The 19,407-nt window shown below is 49.7% G+C and overlaps 1 protein-coding gene across 2 annotated transcripts; it reads left to right on the top strand.

Annotated features, from left to right (window-relative positions):
- Nucleotides 1-5,517: 5,517 nt before the first annotated feature.
- SH3BP5L (SH3 binding domain protein 5 like) lies at nt 5,518-18,128 on the top strand. 2 transcript variants are annotated; one of them, XM_032627146.1, is made up of 7 exons: nt 5,518-5,661; nt 6,374-6,989; nt 12,019-12,081; nt 12,251-12,379; nt 13,857-14,018; nt 15,490-15,663; nt 16,230-18,128. In XM_032627146.1, the coding sequence occupies exons 2-7, from the start codon at nt 6,807-6,809 to the stop codon at nt 16,674-16,676; spliced, it is 1,158 nt and encodes a 385-aa protein (XP_032483037.1). In that variant the 5' UTR covers nt 5,518-5,661; nt 6,374-6,806; the 3' UTR covers nt 16,677-18,128. The 2 variants fall into 2 exon arrangements, with proteins under 2 accessions (XP_032483037.1, XP_032483036.1); XM_032627145.1 differs by lacking the exon at nt 5,518-5,661 and adding an exon at nt 5,814-5,921.
- The last annotated feature ends 1,279 nt before the right edge of the window (nt 18,129-19,407 follow it).

Here is a 19,407-nt window from a genome sequence, read left to right as displayed (position 1 = left end):
CATGGCAGCTGCTCCGTCCGTGCATATACCAACACAAAATGACCAATTCAGTTTTCCTGTTATCATTCAAAGGCTTGAATAGTTCTGCAGCTGTGGTGTTGGTTAGCAACAAAAGTGCACATAACATATCCTGATGCACATCCTCCTGAAAAATATATTGCACAAAAACAAGTATTATTGCCTTGTTGTCAACATCAGTAGAGACCTGTCAACCTGGACTGGGTACCACGGTGACTCATTAACCCTAACAATTGTGCCTCGATATCCTCTGCTATTTCATCAATTCGTCTAGTTATGGTGCTAGCCAAAAGAGGAACACGTGCTACCTTTCGAACTGCAGGGTCTCCTAAAAGTTCACAACAAATGTCCTTAGCAGCAGGCAGGATCAACTCTTCACCGATAGTAAAAGACTTCTCAGCTTTAGCAATGCAGTTAGCCACTAAGAATGATGCTCTCAGTGTAGACACATTTGATGAAGCGGTGGCCTTCAATAATTGCTTCTGTTCTTCCTGTTCACGTTTTTTTCTCTTGAAAAACCCCAAAGGCTTGTCTTTTAATGCAGGGTGCTTGGTCTTCATTTGGCAAGGCAGTTTTGAAGGTTTCATGGCTTCGCTGCATAGCCAGTCGCCACATATTATACAAAGCGGGCTTGGAGAATGTGAATCACCTGTTGCAATGAACCCATAATTTAAGTAGGACTCCTGGTATTTTCTTTTAAATGCAGCTTTCTTTTTGTTGGCGTCTTAGAGTCTTCTGCTGTCCCATCATTGGGTCTTTCCCCCTTTTCAAAGAAGCTCTCCAGCGACATTTGTTTTTTACTCATTTTGGCTAGGGTTAGCTTGTGGGCTTACCAAAACATGACTGAGACAAGTGTACAGTGTGGGAAAGAGGCGCGGATGGAAGTGGTAAATAAAATAATGGGCGGGCCATGCGCGGACTAAAATGTGTCCTATTCTGACTTAAAGTCTGCCAGCAGATGCAGCTGTACAATTGAAGTACATCAACTCACTTGCCACTATAAAGCCTGCCACCAGATGCAGCTTAATTGTCACTTGCCACTCACTGATAGGGTTTTGATATGAGTCTGCAAGCAATTGACTTATTATGGTCTCTGTGCAGTCAGACCTCTCTGTTAATGATAATCTGTATTTGCAGCCATCCCCCAGCGCTAGCATCACTCCCTCAGCTCCACCTCAGATCATCAGGCATTAGATTCTCATAAGGAGCACGCGACTTATATCCCTCACATGCGCAGTTCACCGTAGGGTTCGCGGTCCTATAAAAATCTAATGCTACCGCTGATCTGACAGAAGGCGGAGCTCAGGTGGTAATGCAAGCGATGGGAAGCGGCTGTAAATACAGATGAAGCTTTGCTTGCTTGCCTGCCACTCACCTCCTGCCATTTGGCCCAGTTCCTAACAGGCACGGACCAGCACCGGTCCGTGGCCTGGGGTTTGGGGACCCCTGGTGTAGAGGATGACTGGTTGAGGATAATTCCAAAGCTTTTCAAGCCAGATAAATGGACTAATTAGGATATTTCTGGACTCACTGTTCGGTATTGATGTCATGCATTTAAGTAACATTGGCCAGTCCCAGAGGAGTGACTAGGATGGTGACAGATACATCACATAACTGAATGGGCTGAGAATATTTAACCTGGAAAAGAGAAATTTGTACATGATGACTGTACACAAGGTTTGACACACATGTGAAAGAGGGCTCGATTACAGAACTTTCTTTTGTGTAGCTATGGAGGGGAGAACTCAAACCATGAAGAGAAAATCCAGGAAGGTGTATTTTTGTTTCTTATGGGAGTCATTATAGAGGGGAATGATAATTGGAACAGTAATAATGAGTGTAGTGAGAGAAAGTTAGAAGGTCAAGAATAAAGTTATGGGCATATTTGACAAATTGAAAATATTGGATCCAAATGGTTGTCTTTCCCCACAAATCTACATCAATAAGTAACTCCCAACATGGTTCCATAAATATTCAAGATTTTTATGGAGGGCCTACTATATGCCAGGTAGTGTTCCAGGCATTGGCGAATACAGCTATGAACTGCCATATGAATTTCCCTAAAATAAGCTTTGGCTGTGTTGTACTCCTGCTCAAAAACTGTCAAAGGTTTTTATTAACCACTAAATGAAGTTTACTCTCCAGATATGATATTAAGTCCCTTTTTCCACCTGTTCCAACCTGCCTTTCCAGTCTGTTCTCTCCAACTCTCCACTAAACTGGATCAAGTTATTTAACCTCTAGTTCCTTAATTGTAAAATGGAGGTACACTATACCTCAGTTTGTTGTCATGAGGATCAAATGAATAGATATAAACTGCTCAGAACAGTGCCTGTACAAGATAAACACTGCATAAGTGTTTGCTTTTTTTTTTATTGTCAAATGACATGAGCAAGTCAGGGAAAATAATTTACTTCTGGAAAACCCAGTAGATTTAACAAGGGTAGAAATAATTCTGGCATTTGAGTAAAGGCTGTCCCTTTTATCAACCTTTATTGGTAGACTCTATTTCTGGGAGCAGCAAGTATTCAATCAGATTTTTTAAAAAACAGCTTTACTGCGGTATAATTGACATACAAAATTTCAGATATTGAAATGTGAAGTTTGAAAACTTCTGACAAACGTATACACAAATCAAATCTTCCTAACAATCAGGATAGAAAATACATCCATTACCCACAAGTTTCTGTGTGCTACTTTGTAATCCCTCCTACCACTCCCCTAGGCAACTACTGATCTGCTTTCTATCACTATACACTAGTCAACTAATATGTTTAATGAGCAACTGATGGTGGTATTTATTAAATATTTGACTGATAGTAGGAAAAACAACATAAAAGGTAGTTTCTACTGGTAGAAAAAAACAAACTAATAAAGGTAGCTTTTAAACATGAAGATAACAGAGTTTTTGTATGAAGAAATTAAGTTACTAATAAAAGAGATGAGTTGTGATGCTACCTAGTAATTGGTGATGTTACTAACATCTTTATATGGCTTTCATATTTCATTCATTCGTCAACAGGGGTTGATTGGTTGTTTATTTGTGTCAGGGACTGGAAGGCGGTACACTTGTGGTGGGGAGAACATTGATATTGTGCTGTCCAATATATTAGTCACCAGCCATGTATGGCTGTCTTAACTTAAAATTTTAGTTCCTCAGTTGCACTAGCCACATTTTAAGCTCTCAAGCACCCCTCACATGGCTAGTGGCTACCATATTGAACAGTGTGGTTACAGAAATTAGCATCATTGCTCAAAGTTCTATTCTACAGAGCTAATTTAGAAGATTCTTGAGGTATATTATCTACAGGGGAGGTGAGGAAGGTCTAAGCTGAAGCAATGGCAATGAAATGGAGAGGAGGGATCTCTCTGAGATACTTAATGTGATGCAGAGTGAAGACAGGGGGATTCATTTAGGATGTCTTCTAGGTTTCTCCTTGGAGTAAATAGGTTGATGATTAGAACCATTCACCAACAAAGTAAATACAGAAGCAGCAGCAGGATTTGGGAAAAGGGGATGAAATCAGATTTGTATGCAATGAGTGAGAGGCAGCCATGGACTGGCCATTGGTCTGAGAAGCTTCTGGATCTCAGAATGTGATCTGTGGGGATTCTGGGTAGAGACGGAGGTCCAAGGAAGAAGCAGTAGCCAGGGGTAGGAGTCAGAGACATGCACTTGGTTGAGGGCTTTCAGAGAAATTAGGCTGCATGAGGTAAGAGGCTAGCATCAGGGCCTGGGAAGCACTGACATTTAGGGCAGGGTTTTCAAACTGTGAGTGGCTCATGAAATCAACAGAATAGGTCTCCACCAGCATTAAAAATAATAGCATAGCAAATATTAATATGGTTTGCATATTGAGTAAAGATCTTTTCCCGAAACTTTTGTTATGCATATATTTACATACATATATGTATACTAGGTTGCAAGGTAAAACATATTTCTGAGTTGTGATTAGTTTGAATATCACCAATTTATAAAATGAGCACCACAGACTATAAGTCACATGCTGTTAGTGCCTGGCATGTAGCAGACACTCAGTAAACACACTGTATGAAGGAATTAACCAACAGGTCAGAGAAGTAAGAGGAAACCCAGGACAAGGGTGACTCAGAAGCTAACCTCTTGCTACCTGAAACATTATCCAAACTCAGCAGAAAAACCGCTGGGGATATTACAATCTATACATGATGAGATCACTTTTGCTCTTGGTGAGTGAGAGTTAACCCTGGGGGAGGCCAGTGGAGACATCAGGGAGGCTACTGAACCTCAGGATGTGATCTAGGAGCAGTCTGGGCATTACATGTATTTAAGATGTTTACCCACCAAATGCAACAGATATGTGACAACTTGAAGCTCATGCCTGCTAAGGAATGAATGCACAGGCAAAAGATGCTGTGCGACAAAATATAAGGATAATAGATATTGTAGTAGTGCTGAACAGGAAAGGTTTAGAAAATTCAGGTTAGGGTACACAGAAGATGGTAGGTTAAATAGAACCATTACAGTGAAACTCCAGCTTTGCAAAATTAATGAGACTGGTAGACAACAAATAAGTAGTTTCTGATTTCTGTATGTAATTTTCATGGTTTTTGTACGGCACCTTAATAACAAAAAGGAATGTGATATGTCTGAGGCATCATTATCCATCAGATCTGTCTACTTAGAACTGTTAGGGTCTCGCTGATTCACTGGAGAAAAATCACTTCCGGAATTTAAAAAATAAAATTTCCAATTTTGTTGAAAAACATCTTTTAAATCACTTAAAAAATATATTTGGCTCTACATCTTTAAAAAAATTTTGTTTTTTTTTCCCTGATGTGGTTATTCATGGGGCAAGGGGATGTAGGGAGGAGTTCCAAACGGAAGAAGGAAAAATTCAGTCCATTTGACTTGTTCACCTCAGAGGAAGTTAGGTCTTTTGCAAAAATAAAACATCCATCCTGAAGCCTTCCCCTTAGGCCTCTCTTGGCGACACTCAGAAGTGATGACTTTAGGTCAGGTCCTTTCATTGATACACAAAGCCATGTAAACAAACTCCTCCTCCTCGCAGGCTTTTGAGCAGGGTGCACGAGAGCACTGAGTTCAGATTAACTAAACTTCTAATCAGTGTTCATGGGGTAATCAGTGACCCCACTGCAATGACGTTCAGTGGGACAGGGCCTGGCTCGGGAAGGGGCTGGCGAAGTGCAGCGCTGGGGCCATGGTGGGGACGCCGGCAGGAGAGATTTACCTATCAGAGCTGCCGTTTAGACCCCGTTACGAACTAAGGGCACCGCTGACTTCACTTGAGTGAGGACAGTCATTCCTGGAAAACTACCCCTCGTCCCAGCAGCAGAGTCCGCTCGCGCCTGCCTTGAACGACGATGACTGCTACGGCCGGAAGCTCACAAGCCCACAAGCCCACTTCCGACTTCCTGGGCAAGGCCGGAAGTGGCTTTGGGTGTAACCAGAACCCAGCGCCGTAAAGTAAGATGGCAGCAATCTCTTTGAGGCGATGGTCCAATCTCCGTTTTATTTCTAGCACTTCCTTACTCACCAGGGATTCTCGACTTCCATTACCCACCCTAGTTTTTCTCAGCACAACCCTCTCATATTTCAATGTCATTTATCAGTGGTGGAGGATGGGCCGGAGGCAACGTCAGGTGAGCGTCAGCGCCGTGAGGCACCATTTTGTACGGAAACCGAAGGCCGGGCCGGGATGAGTGCTGGGGGAATCCAGATGTGGCCTGGTTAGCGGGCGAGCGTGAGGGGGAGGGGCGAGAGGGCAGGAGGGCGTTGCTACAGGATGATGTATTTCCGTTTCCTCGCGGCCTTGTTGTACTTGGTTGGACAGGCTTGTTGCGGGAGGGTGGGGAAGATTGTTCGCAGTGGAGAAGGTCCGCGCACGGGAAGGTAAACTGAGGTAATGCCGAGAAGAGGGGTGCCTTTGCGCCCGGCTGCGTAGGAGGTCTGGGGCTAGGGTCCTTGGGATTTAGGAAGAGCGGGGTTGGAGATGGGAGGCTCGGATTGTCCACAGGGTTAGAGAGAGAAGAGGAGGTGGGGTGGGGCTGGGGCTGGGGGTTACAAGGTGATTTGCAAAGCTGGGTGGGGGTGGAATGGGGCGGCCAGAACAGAAGCGGGGAGGGTTGGAGGAGACGGTGGAGAGGATGAGAGTGCGGAGGGAAGTCTGGAAGGCGCTGGTGGGGGAGGGGCTGGGGCCCGAGAGCCTGGAACGCGGGAAAGAAGTTGAGGGGGTTGGTCGGGATGTGGGGGTGTGGGAGGAAGGGAGCCGGGTTCTTCGGAGGCTGGGGGGTTGGAAGGGGCTGGTGGCCGACGTTCGAATGCTGACCATGTACTTGGCCTTTGTTTCCCCAGCAACTCCCCAGAGACTCTCATCCAGCAGCCTCTGCTCAGGCCCAGCCTTCTCTCTCCAGTTGCCACCACAGCCTGGAGGCGCCTGCCTCCGCCCTCCCGAATGGTGCTCCTCCTCGCAGGCCTCGGCCCAGGATCCAGGCCCCCTTTGCCTCCTGCCTCGGAGCTGTTGCTCCGGGTCTCTTCTGGTGGACTCCCCGTGACGGGGAGGGAAGGACTTTTGCACATACAAGGCTATAGCTCTTGGGACCCCACCGGCAACTTGAATCTCGGCCTCTAACCGAGTGTGAGGTTCTTCCTGTGCCCTCTTTTCCACCCTTTGAGAAGAGAAACGCTTCTTCTTGCCACCCAGAGCCCAGGAAGCCCCAAGCTGGGGCCCTGGTCCCAGCATGTCAGTCCTCTTTTTTGTATAGGGCTGTGCCCTCTCCCCATCAGCATGGCTGAACTCAGGCAGGTTCCAGGGGGGCGGGAGACCCCACAGGGGGAGCTTCGGCCTGAGGTTGTAGAGGATGAAGTCCCACGGAGCCCAGTTGCAGAGGAGCCTGGAGGAGGTGGAAGCAACAGCAGTGAAGCCAAATTGTCCCCAAGAGAAGAAGAAGAACTGGATCCTAGAATACAGGTCAGAAGACTGAGCTGGGGGAGAGATAGGGAGATTAGATTCCAGCTTTTCTGAAGAGCTGTCAGATAAATGAGGGGTTAGACTTACTCTTTTCCCAGTGCACGGGCAGGAAAGGAAAACAAGTTTGTCAACAAATCATTGCAGTATAGTGTGACAAGCGCGAAAAGAGTTGTGTGCGGTGTGAGTACAGAGAAAGGCCCGGCCTGAGTGCCTGGGGTGTGTTGCTGAAGGCTTCACTGATGAAGTGAAGTGACAAATTGGCAGTAGATGCAGGAAGCACACTTTAGGTCAGTAGAGAGTAGAACTGTTGTTTCTTTTCCAAATAAGCAAAGGGGCTGTTGGCTCAGAGATGTAGCATGAGTGGGATGTGAGAGAAGATGGCTTTGAGATCGGGAGGCAGTTTTGAATCTTTTCCTCTCTCCTGCTTTCTCGTCAGTGCCTCCCAGGGACATTCATATTTGCGAGAGTTGAGACCTTTCATGTCTTATAAAGGTGGCATCAGGCTTAGCCCTGTAAGGAAATCTGATGTGTTCAGAACGTTGTATCAATTGTGGTCAGTCCTTAATAATACAGATTTCTGGCTCTGAGGATGCTGGGTCAGTCAAATGAATGGAAGAGCTGATTTGTTGCCTTGGAGCATTTACAGGCTACTTGGTAGAAGGGCAGAACTTTGTGAAGGAGACCTCAGAGCAGTGTGGGAGGAGGACAGGCACCATGTGTAGTAGATGCATGGCCAAATGAGGCTGGATCTCAGTGTTTCTGGGCAGTGGCAGGGAAGGGCTTCCTGGAGAAGCTGTTTGGACAGGTGAGGGCCAGGGTGCTCCTGTGTGTTTGGGGCCTGAGTCTGCCATTTGGTATGGTAGCATCTCCAGGGTTCTGATGTGGAGGTGACTCACACCTCTGTAGGTGAGCAAGAGCGTCCTGGGGCTCTCATTCCTGGGCTTCTCTGTCAACAGACCTTTATTAGATTACTTCAGTGAGTCAAGGAGATTTCAAAGCTGGTCCTAGCATCTTTCCTGCTCTCTCTTGGTGGAGTTTCCCAGGATGTGTGTGGAGAAACCGTGTCTGTGCTTATAGTGGAGCAGTAATGAGCCATTTGTTTACTGACATCAGTTAGTAATTTATTTCTGCTGTGTTTTATGGGCACTGTATTGAGAACAGCTCAATTTCTCGTGCTAGTTCTATATAGATTTGTTGTCCACTGAGGAAACAAGTTGTGAAAAAAGCATTGGGCTGAGATTCAAGCAGCCTCTGGCCGGATGATTTGTGATTTTCATGTAAGTTATGCAACCTTTCCAAGCCTCAGTTTCTTCATCTGTAAAGTGAAGGGTTGGTCTAGCTGATTTGCTCAGCTCATTTCTGCTCTGCTCTGACATAGTGCTATGATTCTTTTCTTTCACAAACTCTTTTGCCTGTCTTTTTTTTTTTTTGCCTGTCTTTGATGAAAGTTCATAGGTTGTGCCTTTGAGAAAGAGACCTCTCTGTTTGTCAGGGAGGAGGGCGTGGTTGTCGTCCTTCATGCGCCCCTCTGCAACATTCCTTGCCCCCTTCCAGAGGAGAATCCACTGCAGTTTCTTTGCTCAGTCGCTCCTGTGTATTTTTCCATTGCCTACACAGGCAAAGGTGGTAGTATGAAAAGGCAGCTTTCATGTTGTGCTGTCCAGTAAAGTAGCCACTAGTTGCTTGTGGATACTTAAATCAACTAGGAATAAATAAAAAGTAAAAATGCAGTTCCCCAGGTGCTGTTGGCAGTTGCAGATGTAGAACATTTCCATCATCATAGACGGTTCTGTTGTATGAGCTCTGTGAGGGTTGGAGACTACTGAGCAGCAGTAAGATTCACCTCGCCTTCAGTGAGCTTGCAGTGTTACTGGAGCAAGAGGGGCAGGCGGACCTTAGTCTCTCTTGCTAAACTGGAGGGCACATTGTGGAGTGTTGTGGGCTACGTAGGATGGCAAGGTCATGTTGTAGAGGCCTCCCTCGCTGATGAAGCTGGGCCAGTGCTCTGACCTCAGCAGGCATTCAGCATCTTCTTGCCATGTGGGAGAGGCAGCTTGGTGTGAGGGGTACCTTTCATGGAGGAGGCCGGTGGTATTCAGACCTTCTGGGTTTGGGCTCTTCTGGATGAGAAAGACATTGGGGTATGTGTCTTTTGAGTTTCTTTTTAGTGTTGACAGTGTACGAGATCATGTTATCCTGATACTATATTTCAGCACTTTGAATGGATCAGTGCATTCAGTCCATCAGAGCCTACCAGGGAACTTTAAAAGCACCCATTCCTGAGCTGTGCCCAGATATGTGAATTCTCCTTCTGGGTGGGGCGAGAAGTGCTTCTAATTGTGGCCTGTGAGAGTCCACTGATCCAAGGATATCCCAAAGGTGGAGACCCTATTCAGGTATTTTCTCAACTACCAGAAATGGTCCCTTAGGGCAAGGCTCTTTCTGATGTGGGGGGTGGGGAGTCTTGGCAGGCAGGCAGCTTGTGCCTCCTTGTCTGGTGGCATCCTTCTGGAAGTTGGAGGGAAGCCAGGTAGAGGCCAGCTCTAGGCCTGCGTGGAGTGTGCTGCCCCCCAGGGAAGTCCACTGGATGTGTCTCTGTGTCTTGACCTCAGCATACTTCTCTGAGGCCTCCAGGCTGGTCCTCAGCTTTCTGAGAGAGACAAAGTCCCAGTGGCAGGAAGGAATAAAGGAGGGTTGTACTAGGATGGGCCTGGGTCTCCTCTCCTATGACTTTTCTCAGCCCCCTTTATGATGGCACATTCTTTCCTGAGGTAAGTAGATGTGTTCACTCACCTGCTTCTCCTCAGAGTGACTTTGCAATCTCTGCGTCATCTGACGTGTCGGTTTAGCTTTCTCTGGGCAGTCATTTTTACCTTATTTCTGAGTCTTTGGGTCATGTATCGCCCTGGCCCTGCTGATGACTGTGGGCTTGAGTGTTTTTCTTTTTAATTGAGATATAGTTGATTTATAATCTTATGTAAGTTCCAGGTGTACAACATAGTGATTCACAGTTTATGAGATTATGCTCCATTTTGGGCTTGAGTGTTTTAATGGCTTGCACAAGTTGGGCAGGAACATCTGTAGCCCAAGCGCCCGTGCCTTTGACTCAGTGGCCTGGCATCGTGGGAATGCGCCCGGTGTGCTCTGAGGAGGCCTCCCTCCCTGCTGGCTGCAGGCTCACTGATGGATGATGTACGCTGACTCAGACTTCATCCTCCTTGAATTCCATTTCAGCCGGGTGCCAGGAGTCCCCTGGTGGAGCAGGCCAAATGGAATGTGTTGCCAGCGGCCCAAAACAGAGCCCTGGCTGCTTGTTGGCTTCCTGCTCTGCTTTGCCCTGGGTCTGCCTCAGCCGGACTGCCCCCATCCCCCACCCCCTTGCCCACCTTGCCCTCCAGCCTGCTCTGCTCCCCAGTCTCTTTGTCCTGCTAGAAAGAGCTTTGTGACTCCGCGGGGCAGACCTCAGAGTCAACAGGAGGCCTTTTTTTAAATTACTGGAGGTGCTTCGTGGATATGAGTTTCTGTATAGAAAGACATGCCTGCTTCTGTGGGCCAATAGCCAGAGCCTTTCACATTCCTGGATTTGTTATATGTTTCTTTCTTTGTGTTCTACCTTATACTGTAATTAGAGCACATAACTTGGTTTCTTAGATTCTTACTTGCTGACTCAAATTTTTTAGGGCTTGAGATGGGGTATAGAAATAGAAGGACTAAAGGGGGATCACACACTGGGTTGTTGGAAGGGCCAAATGAGGTGTGAGAGCGGTGATGGCAGTGTCACTCACTACCAAGTGCAGGTTGTGTCTGGGCCATGGGCAGCAAGCAGACACCATGCTGGCTACTGCTGGCCTGTCCAGGGGCTGCAGGGCTCCTGGAGGAGGATCCTGTAGCTAAGCATCAGGCATCTCTCTGGGTATTGCTCCTCCTCAGGAGTGTCATTGGCTCACTGGACCCCAGGAACTTGACCAAGGGGAGGGGAGGATACTCAAGGCCAGCACCCTCCCTGCTCTCTGCCACTGAAAGGCCTGGGTGGCTTGCTTCTTTTGCCAGCCCTGGGACCAGTGAGGCGTTCAAGCCAGCGTGTCTGGTGACTTCTTCCTGAGCCTCTCTCTCCCTCCCTCCCACAGGATCTACCTGGGGTCCTGTCACCACTGCCCAAGCAGGCCTAGAGGCCTCTTGAACCATGCGTTCTTCTCTAATCTTGACCTTAATTGTCCACGAAGCCCTAATGATTTTGCATCCTGTATTTCCCTGGGGTCTGCCCTCTCCTCTCCCACCTGGAGAACTACAGTAGACAGCCTCCACTTTTGTCTCCCTGGCCCCTCCAAGCTTTCCCTACATTGCCCATCTCTGCCTTCCTAAACCACCAGGTGGCATTAGTCTCTGAGGGGTTCCCCCGGCCATTGGGAGAAGCCCTAGTATCCTGTCCTTGTGCCACAGCCCCTCTGGCTTCTCACCCAATAATCTGCCTTCTCTGGGCACCTGCTCTCCTTTTGATTCCCAGCCCCTACCATGCCCACCCCTCACCACTGAGGGCCTGTTGCTTACTTATTGGGCCGGAGCTGCCACCTCTTTGTGTTCTGAATCCTCAGGTCTCATGGTGATGAACTGTGATAAGTGTGTAGTAAAAGTATGCTGAGTGAGTGGCCCATCGGGTTTGTCCTTTTTGGGACAGAGACCGTTAGCTCTGAAGGAGACGACTCCTGGCTGGAGTACGAGGAGGAGGTGGTGCAGTCTAATGGAGAGAGCACAGGCTTGTTGCCACTTTGCTGTGTGCATAGGAGTTTTCCATACTCTGAACCTCAATTTTCTCATCTTTAAAATGGGGGTTTAGAGGTGGAATTGTGAGGATTACAGGAGGCTATATATTATTCTGTCTGACAGGAGGCATTTGATAATGACCTCCTGCTGCATTTCTTCACTTCCCTGGTTGGCTGGGCTTTCCCTCTGTGTACTGTGCTCCTGCCCTGCCTGGTTCATGTGAGGCTGCTTACTTCCACTGCTCTAACTTTCTGCCCCTCTTTGGCAGGAGGAGCTGGAGCATCTGAACCAGGCCAGCGAGGAGATCAACCAGGTGGAGCTGCAGCTGGATGTGAGTGTTGCTCCTTTTCCTCACACTCCTGGGCTGTTTCCAAAGGTGTTTTCATCATTTTCCCTCCTCTTTCAGTACAGTGGCAGAGGAAGAGGCATGTATGGCAAACAAGAGGGGCTGGGACCCACACGCATGCCTCCCTCTGCCCATGTCCTTATCCTTTTGCCAGGAGGCCAGGACCACCTACCGGAGGATCCTGCAGGAGTCAGCAAGGAAGCTCAACACGCAGGGCTCCCACTTGGGGAGCTGCATCGAGAAGGCCCGGCCCTACTATGAAGCTCGGCGGCTGGCTAAGGAGGTATGACCCACATTCTGAGGTAGGGGCCGCATGCAGAGCCTGGCCCTGTACTCTTCTATCTCTGTATGGGGTGCGAGATAGATCACCATTCTTTTCCTCTTCTGTTCCCCTTGGTTCATGTCTCTCTTCTTTGTTTGCTCCTCCACTCCTTTACCCATTTCCTTCTCTTTAAATTTTTCTTTGCACAATTGCACAAATAATGTGGGCTCACTATTGGAAGGCTGTAATTGTAACCTGTAACTATAAAACAAGGTAGGAGAAGAAAACCGATATTTCCCCAAATCCAACCACATGCATGTTTCATGATTTTTGAACCTGGTATTTGTTTAGTCAAGTATGGTAAGGTGACAGACACAGAGACAGCTGCCTTCAAAGAAGAATTTATGACTTAACAGTTCCTAAGAGAAAAGGACCTGCCACATGGGCTCTGAGTGGGTGAGGAGGCAGAAAATGTGAGGGGAAAGCTTGGCTTAGAGCTTTTATTGTAGAGCGTTTATTGTGGTTTTCATGGGAAGGAATGGGTAGGGCAGGGTAGGCAACTTTGAGCCAATTTAAGATTGGCTAGTTTGAATAATTGAGGCAGGTTCTGGGCTATAGGGGTGGTCTCTAGTTTTCTGGTCCTGGCCCTTCAGTGATTTAGGGCAGGGGAAATACTGGCTTGCTGTGTGATAGATGGGCTTTGGATTGGTTTATTTGCATATGAAAAGTGTGCTCACGTTCCTAGGAGTGTGTCTCTAGGAATTAGCCAGCCCTAGGAGAGCCAGCAAGGCCTCCAAGATATCAAAGCATCATAAAACATAGAAAATAAAAAACGTGATTAATATAGCACAAATAATTCCTTAAATTTTTTTGGTATATATCCTGCCAATATAGGATCACATATGTACAATTTTTATTCCTTTATTATATTAGGACATGGTTCCATGTCAAGAAATACCCATACTTGCCATTATTTTTAAGGGCTTCTTAATATTTCTTTATATTAGATGTACTATTATTCGTTTAACCAGTTCTCTGTAACTGAAAACTTAGGTTTGTTTCCAGTTTTTTGTTTGGTAAATATGGTTGTGATGATATCTCCAAGCACTTGTCTGGTTATTTCATTCAGTTTACCTGCTGGACTGGAGTTGATGGTCTCAACCATCAACTAACCACCTTCCAACTAAAGGTTGTGGATTTTTCTTTGTTCTCCCTAGGGCAAAAGGCCAGCAGCCTTCGAGACTGCTGGATTTCACACACTCACCCTCCACTGGCAATATCCTTCTTTTTCTACATATATTTCTTCTCTGAGCTATATCCTTGCAACATATTCTTCATAGAATTTTACTTCCTCAGCATTTATTCTTAGTGCAGTTTGGGAAGTGAAGCCAACATTGCAGTGGGCCTTCCTCCTTCTCTTGTCCTTGCCCAGGGTGGGTCTCCATGGACAACCAGGGGTCCTTTGAGGCTCCCTATCCTGATGGTCCTTTCCCCCCAGGCCCAGCAGGAGACACAGAAGGCAGCACTGCGGTATGAGCGGGCCGTGAGCATGCACAACGCTGCCCGGGAGATGGTGTTTGTGGCTGAGCAGGGCGTCATGGCTGACAAGAACCGGCTGGACCCCACGTGGCAGGAGATGCTCAACCACGCCACCTGCAAGGTGAGCCAGGCACTGCCAGTAGGTCCCTCCTGCCAGTTCCTGTACTTCCTTTCCTTTCCCTGCATCCTGTCACCTTCCTTAGTCCTTTCTCTCCTCCACTCCAGACTTCCCTCCGTTTTGATTCTGTTTCAGGCAAAATCTGGTCCTTGCTCTCTGCCCTGTTTGGCCTCCAGTGTGTCCCATATACACTTTCTTCTGACTTAGAATGTCTTTCTGGGTTTTTCTTGAACCTTTGCCTCCAGATGTGGGACTAACCCAAATAGTTCATTCCTGCTGATTGCTCTGGATTCAACACTCTTTTGTTATGTTTAGCTGTGACCCCTTGCTTCTATTTGCTGAATGTTCTCTCTTTCTTGCTTTTGAGCTCTGCCAGTGTACCTTGGTTTTTGAAGTACGATTTGTGTATTATTTCCAAGCTACTCTATGGCTACCAGGGAGTGGGAGGATCCCTGGCATCAGCTCTAGTCTGCCACCTTCACCTTGTAAAGGGCAAGTGTCTTAGTCTATTAGGGCTGTTACAATAAAATAACAGACTGGGTGGTTTAAACAACAGATGTTTATTTTTCACAGTTCTGGAGGCTAGGAAGTTCAAGATCAAGGCATAGGCAGATTTGGTGTCTGCAGTGGGCCTGCTTCCTGGTTCCCAGATGGCCAGCTGTCTTTTCACTGTGTTCTCACATGGCCAAAGGGGCTAGGGAGCTCTCCAAGGCCTCTTTTATAAGGAAACTAATTCCATTTGTGAGAGCTCCCACCTCTTGACCTAATCATCTCTCAGAGGGCCCACCTTCAGGGTTAGGATTTCAACATAAGAATTTTGGGGGGGGTAGAAACATTTAGTCTGTAGCAGTACGTGTCAGCTCCTGAGGAGTAGTCATGTCTTGAGGTTCTTTGTGTGCTCCTTAGTCCAGGCCCATGGCCTCACGCGGAGCAGGAGCTCCACTTCCACTCTGGAACTCACACAGAGGAGAGCATGATACCGAGGGAGGGGTTGTTGAAACTGTGTGTAGGCGGGGTCAGCCCCTTGGTCCTGGTAGATGAGGTGGCTGGAGCCCTTGCCTGCTACCTGCTCAGGCACAGAAACCTGGAGAACTCAATGCAGAGCTGTGGCTCCCCACAGTGAGGCTCCTCCCTTCCCCCAGCCCTAGCCCCCAGCACTGAGGGCTCTCTGAGGACCATGGCTGTGGCAGATGTGCTCACAGGTGGACATTCCCTACACGCTCACAAGTGGTCCAGAGGGCCCCGGCACCTCTTGGTAGCAACGAACCTGAGAGGCGGTTGGTACAGGTAACAATAGGCAGGTACAAGGACTCACTGTTCTCTTTTGTGTCTTGGGAGCTCAGTGCTCTCTCCAGGCTCTGCAGTGGGGGATCTCCCCCAGGGTAACATTTGGAGTGGCAGCCTGAGCAGGCTATAGGGGCAGGAGGGTGGGACCGAGTTCAGTGATGTGTGCCCTCCATCCCACCTGGGCCAGGTGAATGAGGCCGAGGAGGAGCGGCTTCGTGGTGAGCGGGAACACCAGCGGGTGACACGGCTGTGCCAGCAGGCTGAGGCTCGGGTTCAGGCCCTGCAGAAGACCCTCCGGCGGGCCATTGGCAAGAGCCGCCCCTACTTCGAGCTCAAGGCCCAGTTCAGCCAGATCCTGGAGGTAGCTGAGTGGGAGAGGGGGAGGGTGAGTGGACGGAGGATGGGGGAGGGGGCAGGCATAGAAAGGGAGGGCAGGTAGAGGGGACACCAATCTGCTTTTCTGGGCCATCCACCAGGCCAGTGCGGAGGAACAGGTGTGCTCAGAATGACCCCGCAGGAGTGGGAGGTGGGGTTAGGGAGTAAGTGCTGGCAGAGAAGGGAGGTGAAGGAGAAAAGGTGAGAATTGGGGGAGACCGGGGAGAATGGGGCAAAGGAATCGGCCAGATAGGGAAAGGGAACAATGGGGAGAGGGGGAAGAGCGGGTGGGAATGAAGACCTGGGAGGAAGCCCCCGGAAGGTCAGGCAGGAGCAGGGAAGGTTGCTGGGGAAGGAGGACCCCAGGAGGAGGAGGAGTGGAGAGAGGCTGGGTGGAGCACTACAGATTAGTGGTTGGTGGTGAGCAGAGCCAAGGGCCTGGGACGGGAGACCCCAGCGCAGAATGCTGAGTGGGCCTGACAGGACTTGGCAGCTCCAGGGGCCTCGGATAGTTGCCCAGAGGGTCACCTGACTCTGACCCTCCCTCTGCAGGAGCACAAGGCCAAGGTGACAGAGCTGGAGCAGCAGGTAGCCCAGGCCAAGACCCGCTACTCAGTCGCCCTGCGCAACCTGGAGCAGATCAGCGAGCAGATTCATGCGCGGCGCCGGGGCCAGCTCCCTCACCCCCCGGGCCAGCTGCGCTCTTCCCCAGTGGGGGCCGAGGCCGGGCCTGATGGTGGCGAGGATGGGGACAGCGGGATCATCGAGGGGGCCGAGGGCGGGGGGCTGGAGGAGGGTGTCAGCCTGGGGCCTGGCCCTGCCCCCGACACGGACACGCTGAGCCTGCTGAGCCTGCGCACTGTGGCTTCAGACCTGCAGAAGTGCGACTCCGTGGAGCACCTGCGGGGCCTCTCAGACCACGCCAGTCTGGATGGCCAGGAGCTGGGTCCCCGGAGTGGGGGTCGTAGCGGCCGCCACCAGCGCAGTGTCAGCCTGTAGCCCTGTGCTCAGGGTGGCTGGTACAGTCTTAACCACCACTGGCCCATGGAGGGCCCTGCAGGCTCCTAGCTCCCTCTCCTTGGGCTCTCGCTTCCCCCAGAGAGGTCAGGTTGGCTGTGTCTTGAGTCTGTCCTGTCTTCCTCACCCTGTCCTGCCCCCGACAGGTGGCAGCTCTCTTTGCCTTACCCTTTCAGAAGGCTTGTCTTTGGCTCTCACATCTCCCTTCCGCCTGCTGGCCCCTCACAGTCTGATACTGTTTGCTGCCCTCTTTTTGACTTCTTCCATCTGTCTGGTTTTTCCCCTCAGGGAAATTTGTCTAGAAGGCACAGGGACACCATCAGAGAAGGTGGGCGCTGGACCTGGGTCCTGGCATCTTGGTCCCCCCAAGCTTGAGTGAATGGACGGGTGCCCCTCCCACCTACCCATCTCCCGAGTGGTCCCGAGTGGCAGGGATGCTGCCGAGCCCTCCTAGCAGCCCAGCGCCCCAGTCCTCTGTCCCAGCCTGCCTGTGTGTAACATGTAAGATGCACTGTGGGACTGTGGGACTCTGGAAGACACCACCCATCCCTTTAGTGCTCCCTCCTCATGACCGAAGCCACTTTGCTATGTGTGCCTCAAAGCAGGACTTGAGGGATACTGGTGTCAGGGAAGGTGAAACCCAATCTCATCGTTGATAAAGGGGGCGCCACCAACTCCAAACAGACTCCCGTGTGTGTGGTGTTTCCCCAGCTTGGCTGGGTCTTTAACATTGCCAAGGTGCTAGTGAGTCCATGTTGGGGGATGGAGATGTAGTGAGGTCCTGATGGCTGAAGGCCTTGCCATTCCTGCTGTGGAGTTAGGTTAGTTTACTTTTTCTGGGTAGAGGATGCTGAACCAAAGCTCAGCATCCTCCTGCAGGGTAGAGTTGGGGGACTTGGTGCTCAATTGCTCTCCCTCGCTCTTCCCCAAACCAAACAGTACCTAGTCCATGATCCCTTGGGGGGTGCTCAGGTTTGGCTGCAGAGCCTCCACTGATATGGGGAAGGTTTGGCCTGGGGTGAGGGAACCCGCCCTCCATAGGGAGCTGCTTCAGGTGTCTGGTGGTACTCCTGTGCTGCGTGGGGCGGGGGAAAGGTAGGGAAGCCACACTGGATCTAGGTGCCTTGGGAGCACCGATCCTCCTGTCCCACCCCAGGAGGGCTGAGAGCTGGACTCTGGACAGGAGAACTTGTGCCTAGGCCTGTGTGCTGCTGCCGTTGACTGGCGGAGGAGCAGGCCTTCGAATAGAAGGTGTCTCCCTGTCCCAGGGTTGAGGCAGTTTGGTCATGATGAGAACCGCCAGGTTTGAGGTGGCCATGGGGGGAGGGAAGAAGGGGGAGGACGTGGGCGTGCGTGCGTGCATGCATGTGCCTGTGTGTATGGGGGAAAAGGGTCTGCCCCTGATTTTATTTAAATAAAATAGTTTATGTAACAGTAATGTTTATTGTCCCTTTCAGGGAGGGAAGAGGAGAAAGGGGTGAGGATGGAGAGTGGGAAGGAACAGGGTGAAGCGGGATGCTCTTTTGATGGGGTAGTCAGAGGTCTCTTGGGAGGTGAAGGTTGAGATGGATCAAACCCAGGCAATGAGAGGAGGGAAGGCTTATGGCCACAGGGCTGGGGTGAATGCGCACCAAGTCGGTGGTGCCCTGCAACCCCCTACCCTTCCAGCTTACCCGCCAAGGAGGGCTCTGCAGGGTGGCGTGGGTGTTGTCAGCCACTGGTGGTGCAGACAAGATGATGGTGCCAATCCTGGATGTGAGCATGAAGAAAGGGGAGGGACAAGTAGCGTTGCGGGATTTAGCAAATATACAGGATGCCCAGCTAAACTTGAATTTCAGATAAACGATGTTTTTGGCCCCTGCAGTGTTAAGGACATACTTAGATACTAAGTTGTTTGTCATCTATCTGAAATTAAAATTTAACATAGATAAAAGGTGACTCCCAAGTCAGGGCTTGACCTGTTGGTGGGTCAGGAGGGGTTTGAATACATTTGGACCCACTGCCTGTGAAACATCTGGTGGAATCAGGTTGGGGAAGAGATGAGAACTTCAGGAGCTGAGGAAGTGGAGAGTGAAGGCTCTCGACCAAACCTCACCAGGGGTGCACCTATATTTATAGCCAGGTGAGGAGGGAGTCAGCTAAGGGATGGAGAAGGTGCTGCCAGGGAGGAGGAGGGGGAGACCCACTGGAAACCTGGTGGGAAAAGGGTGTCCTGAAGACCTTTAAGGGGCAAGGTGAAGGCCAGGAGTTGAAGGGACAGGAGGGCAGAATAGTGACCCTGGTGACCTCAGGTGGTAGATGGGCCATTAGGAGCCTTTGTACCCTTTGACTAGACTGTCCAGGTGTGAAACTGCCTTTCCTGACCTGGCTTATTAATTGAGAAATAAGCAAAGTGTGATAAGGCACATGGGTGCCAAAATACTTCCTTTATCACTGGAAAAGCTGCTGTGACTGTATGTGTGGTCTGTGTCCTTGGGCAAGTGGGCTTTCTGAGATGATTCCCCAGGGTCATACTTCCCTACCCAGTCTGTGGCAGTGTGGAACCTGTAAGGCTCCTGGTGCAAAGGAACCCTAGAAAAGAAGGGCAGGCTGTGCCCACCCAGTTTCTCCATGCAGAATCACCTACCAGAAAAGGCAATAGTGGAGAGAGAACATGAGGGTTGGCGCTAATGGCTAACCATGGCAAATGTGCCCCCTAGCCCTATCGTAACAA

Source organism: Phocoena sinus, chromosome 3 (genome assembly GCF_008692025.1).
Source record: "Phocoena sinus isolate mPhoSin1 chromosome 3, mPhoSin1.pri, whole genome shotgun sequence".
NCBI classification, from domain to species: Eukaryota; Metazoa; Chordata; class Mammalia; order Artiodactyla; family Phocoenidae; genus Phocoena; species Phocoena sinus.
This window is presented reverse-complemented; position numbering and strand designations above follow the sequence as displayed.

What these genes read in the sequence shown, in the direction of transcription:
- SH3BP5L (XM_032627146.1), top strand. Translation starts at nt 6,807, where the DNA reads ATGGCTGAACTCAGGCAGGTTCCAGGGGGGCGGGAGACCCCACAGGGG. An exon ending in AACTGGATCCTAGAATACAG is followed by an intron (nt 6,990 to 12,018) that starts GTCAGAAGACTG and finishes CCTCTTTGGCAG; the next exon opens with GAGGAGCTGGAGCATCTGAA. An exon ending in AGTTCAGCCAGATCCTGGAG is followed by an intron (nt 15,664 to 16,229) that starts GTAGCTGAGTGG and finishes CTCCCTCTGCAG; the next exon opens with GAGCACAAGGCCAAGGTGAC.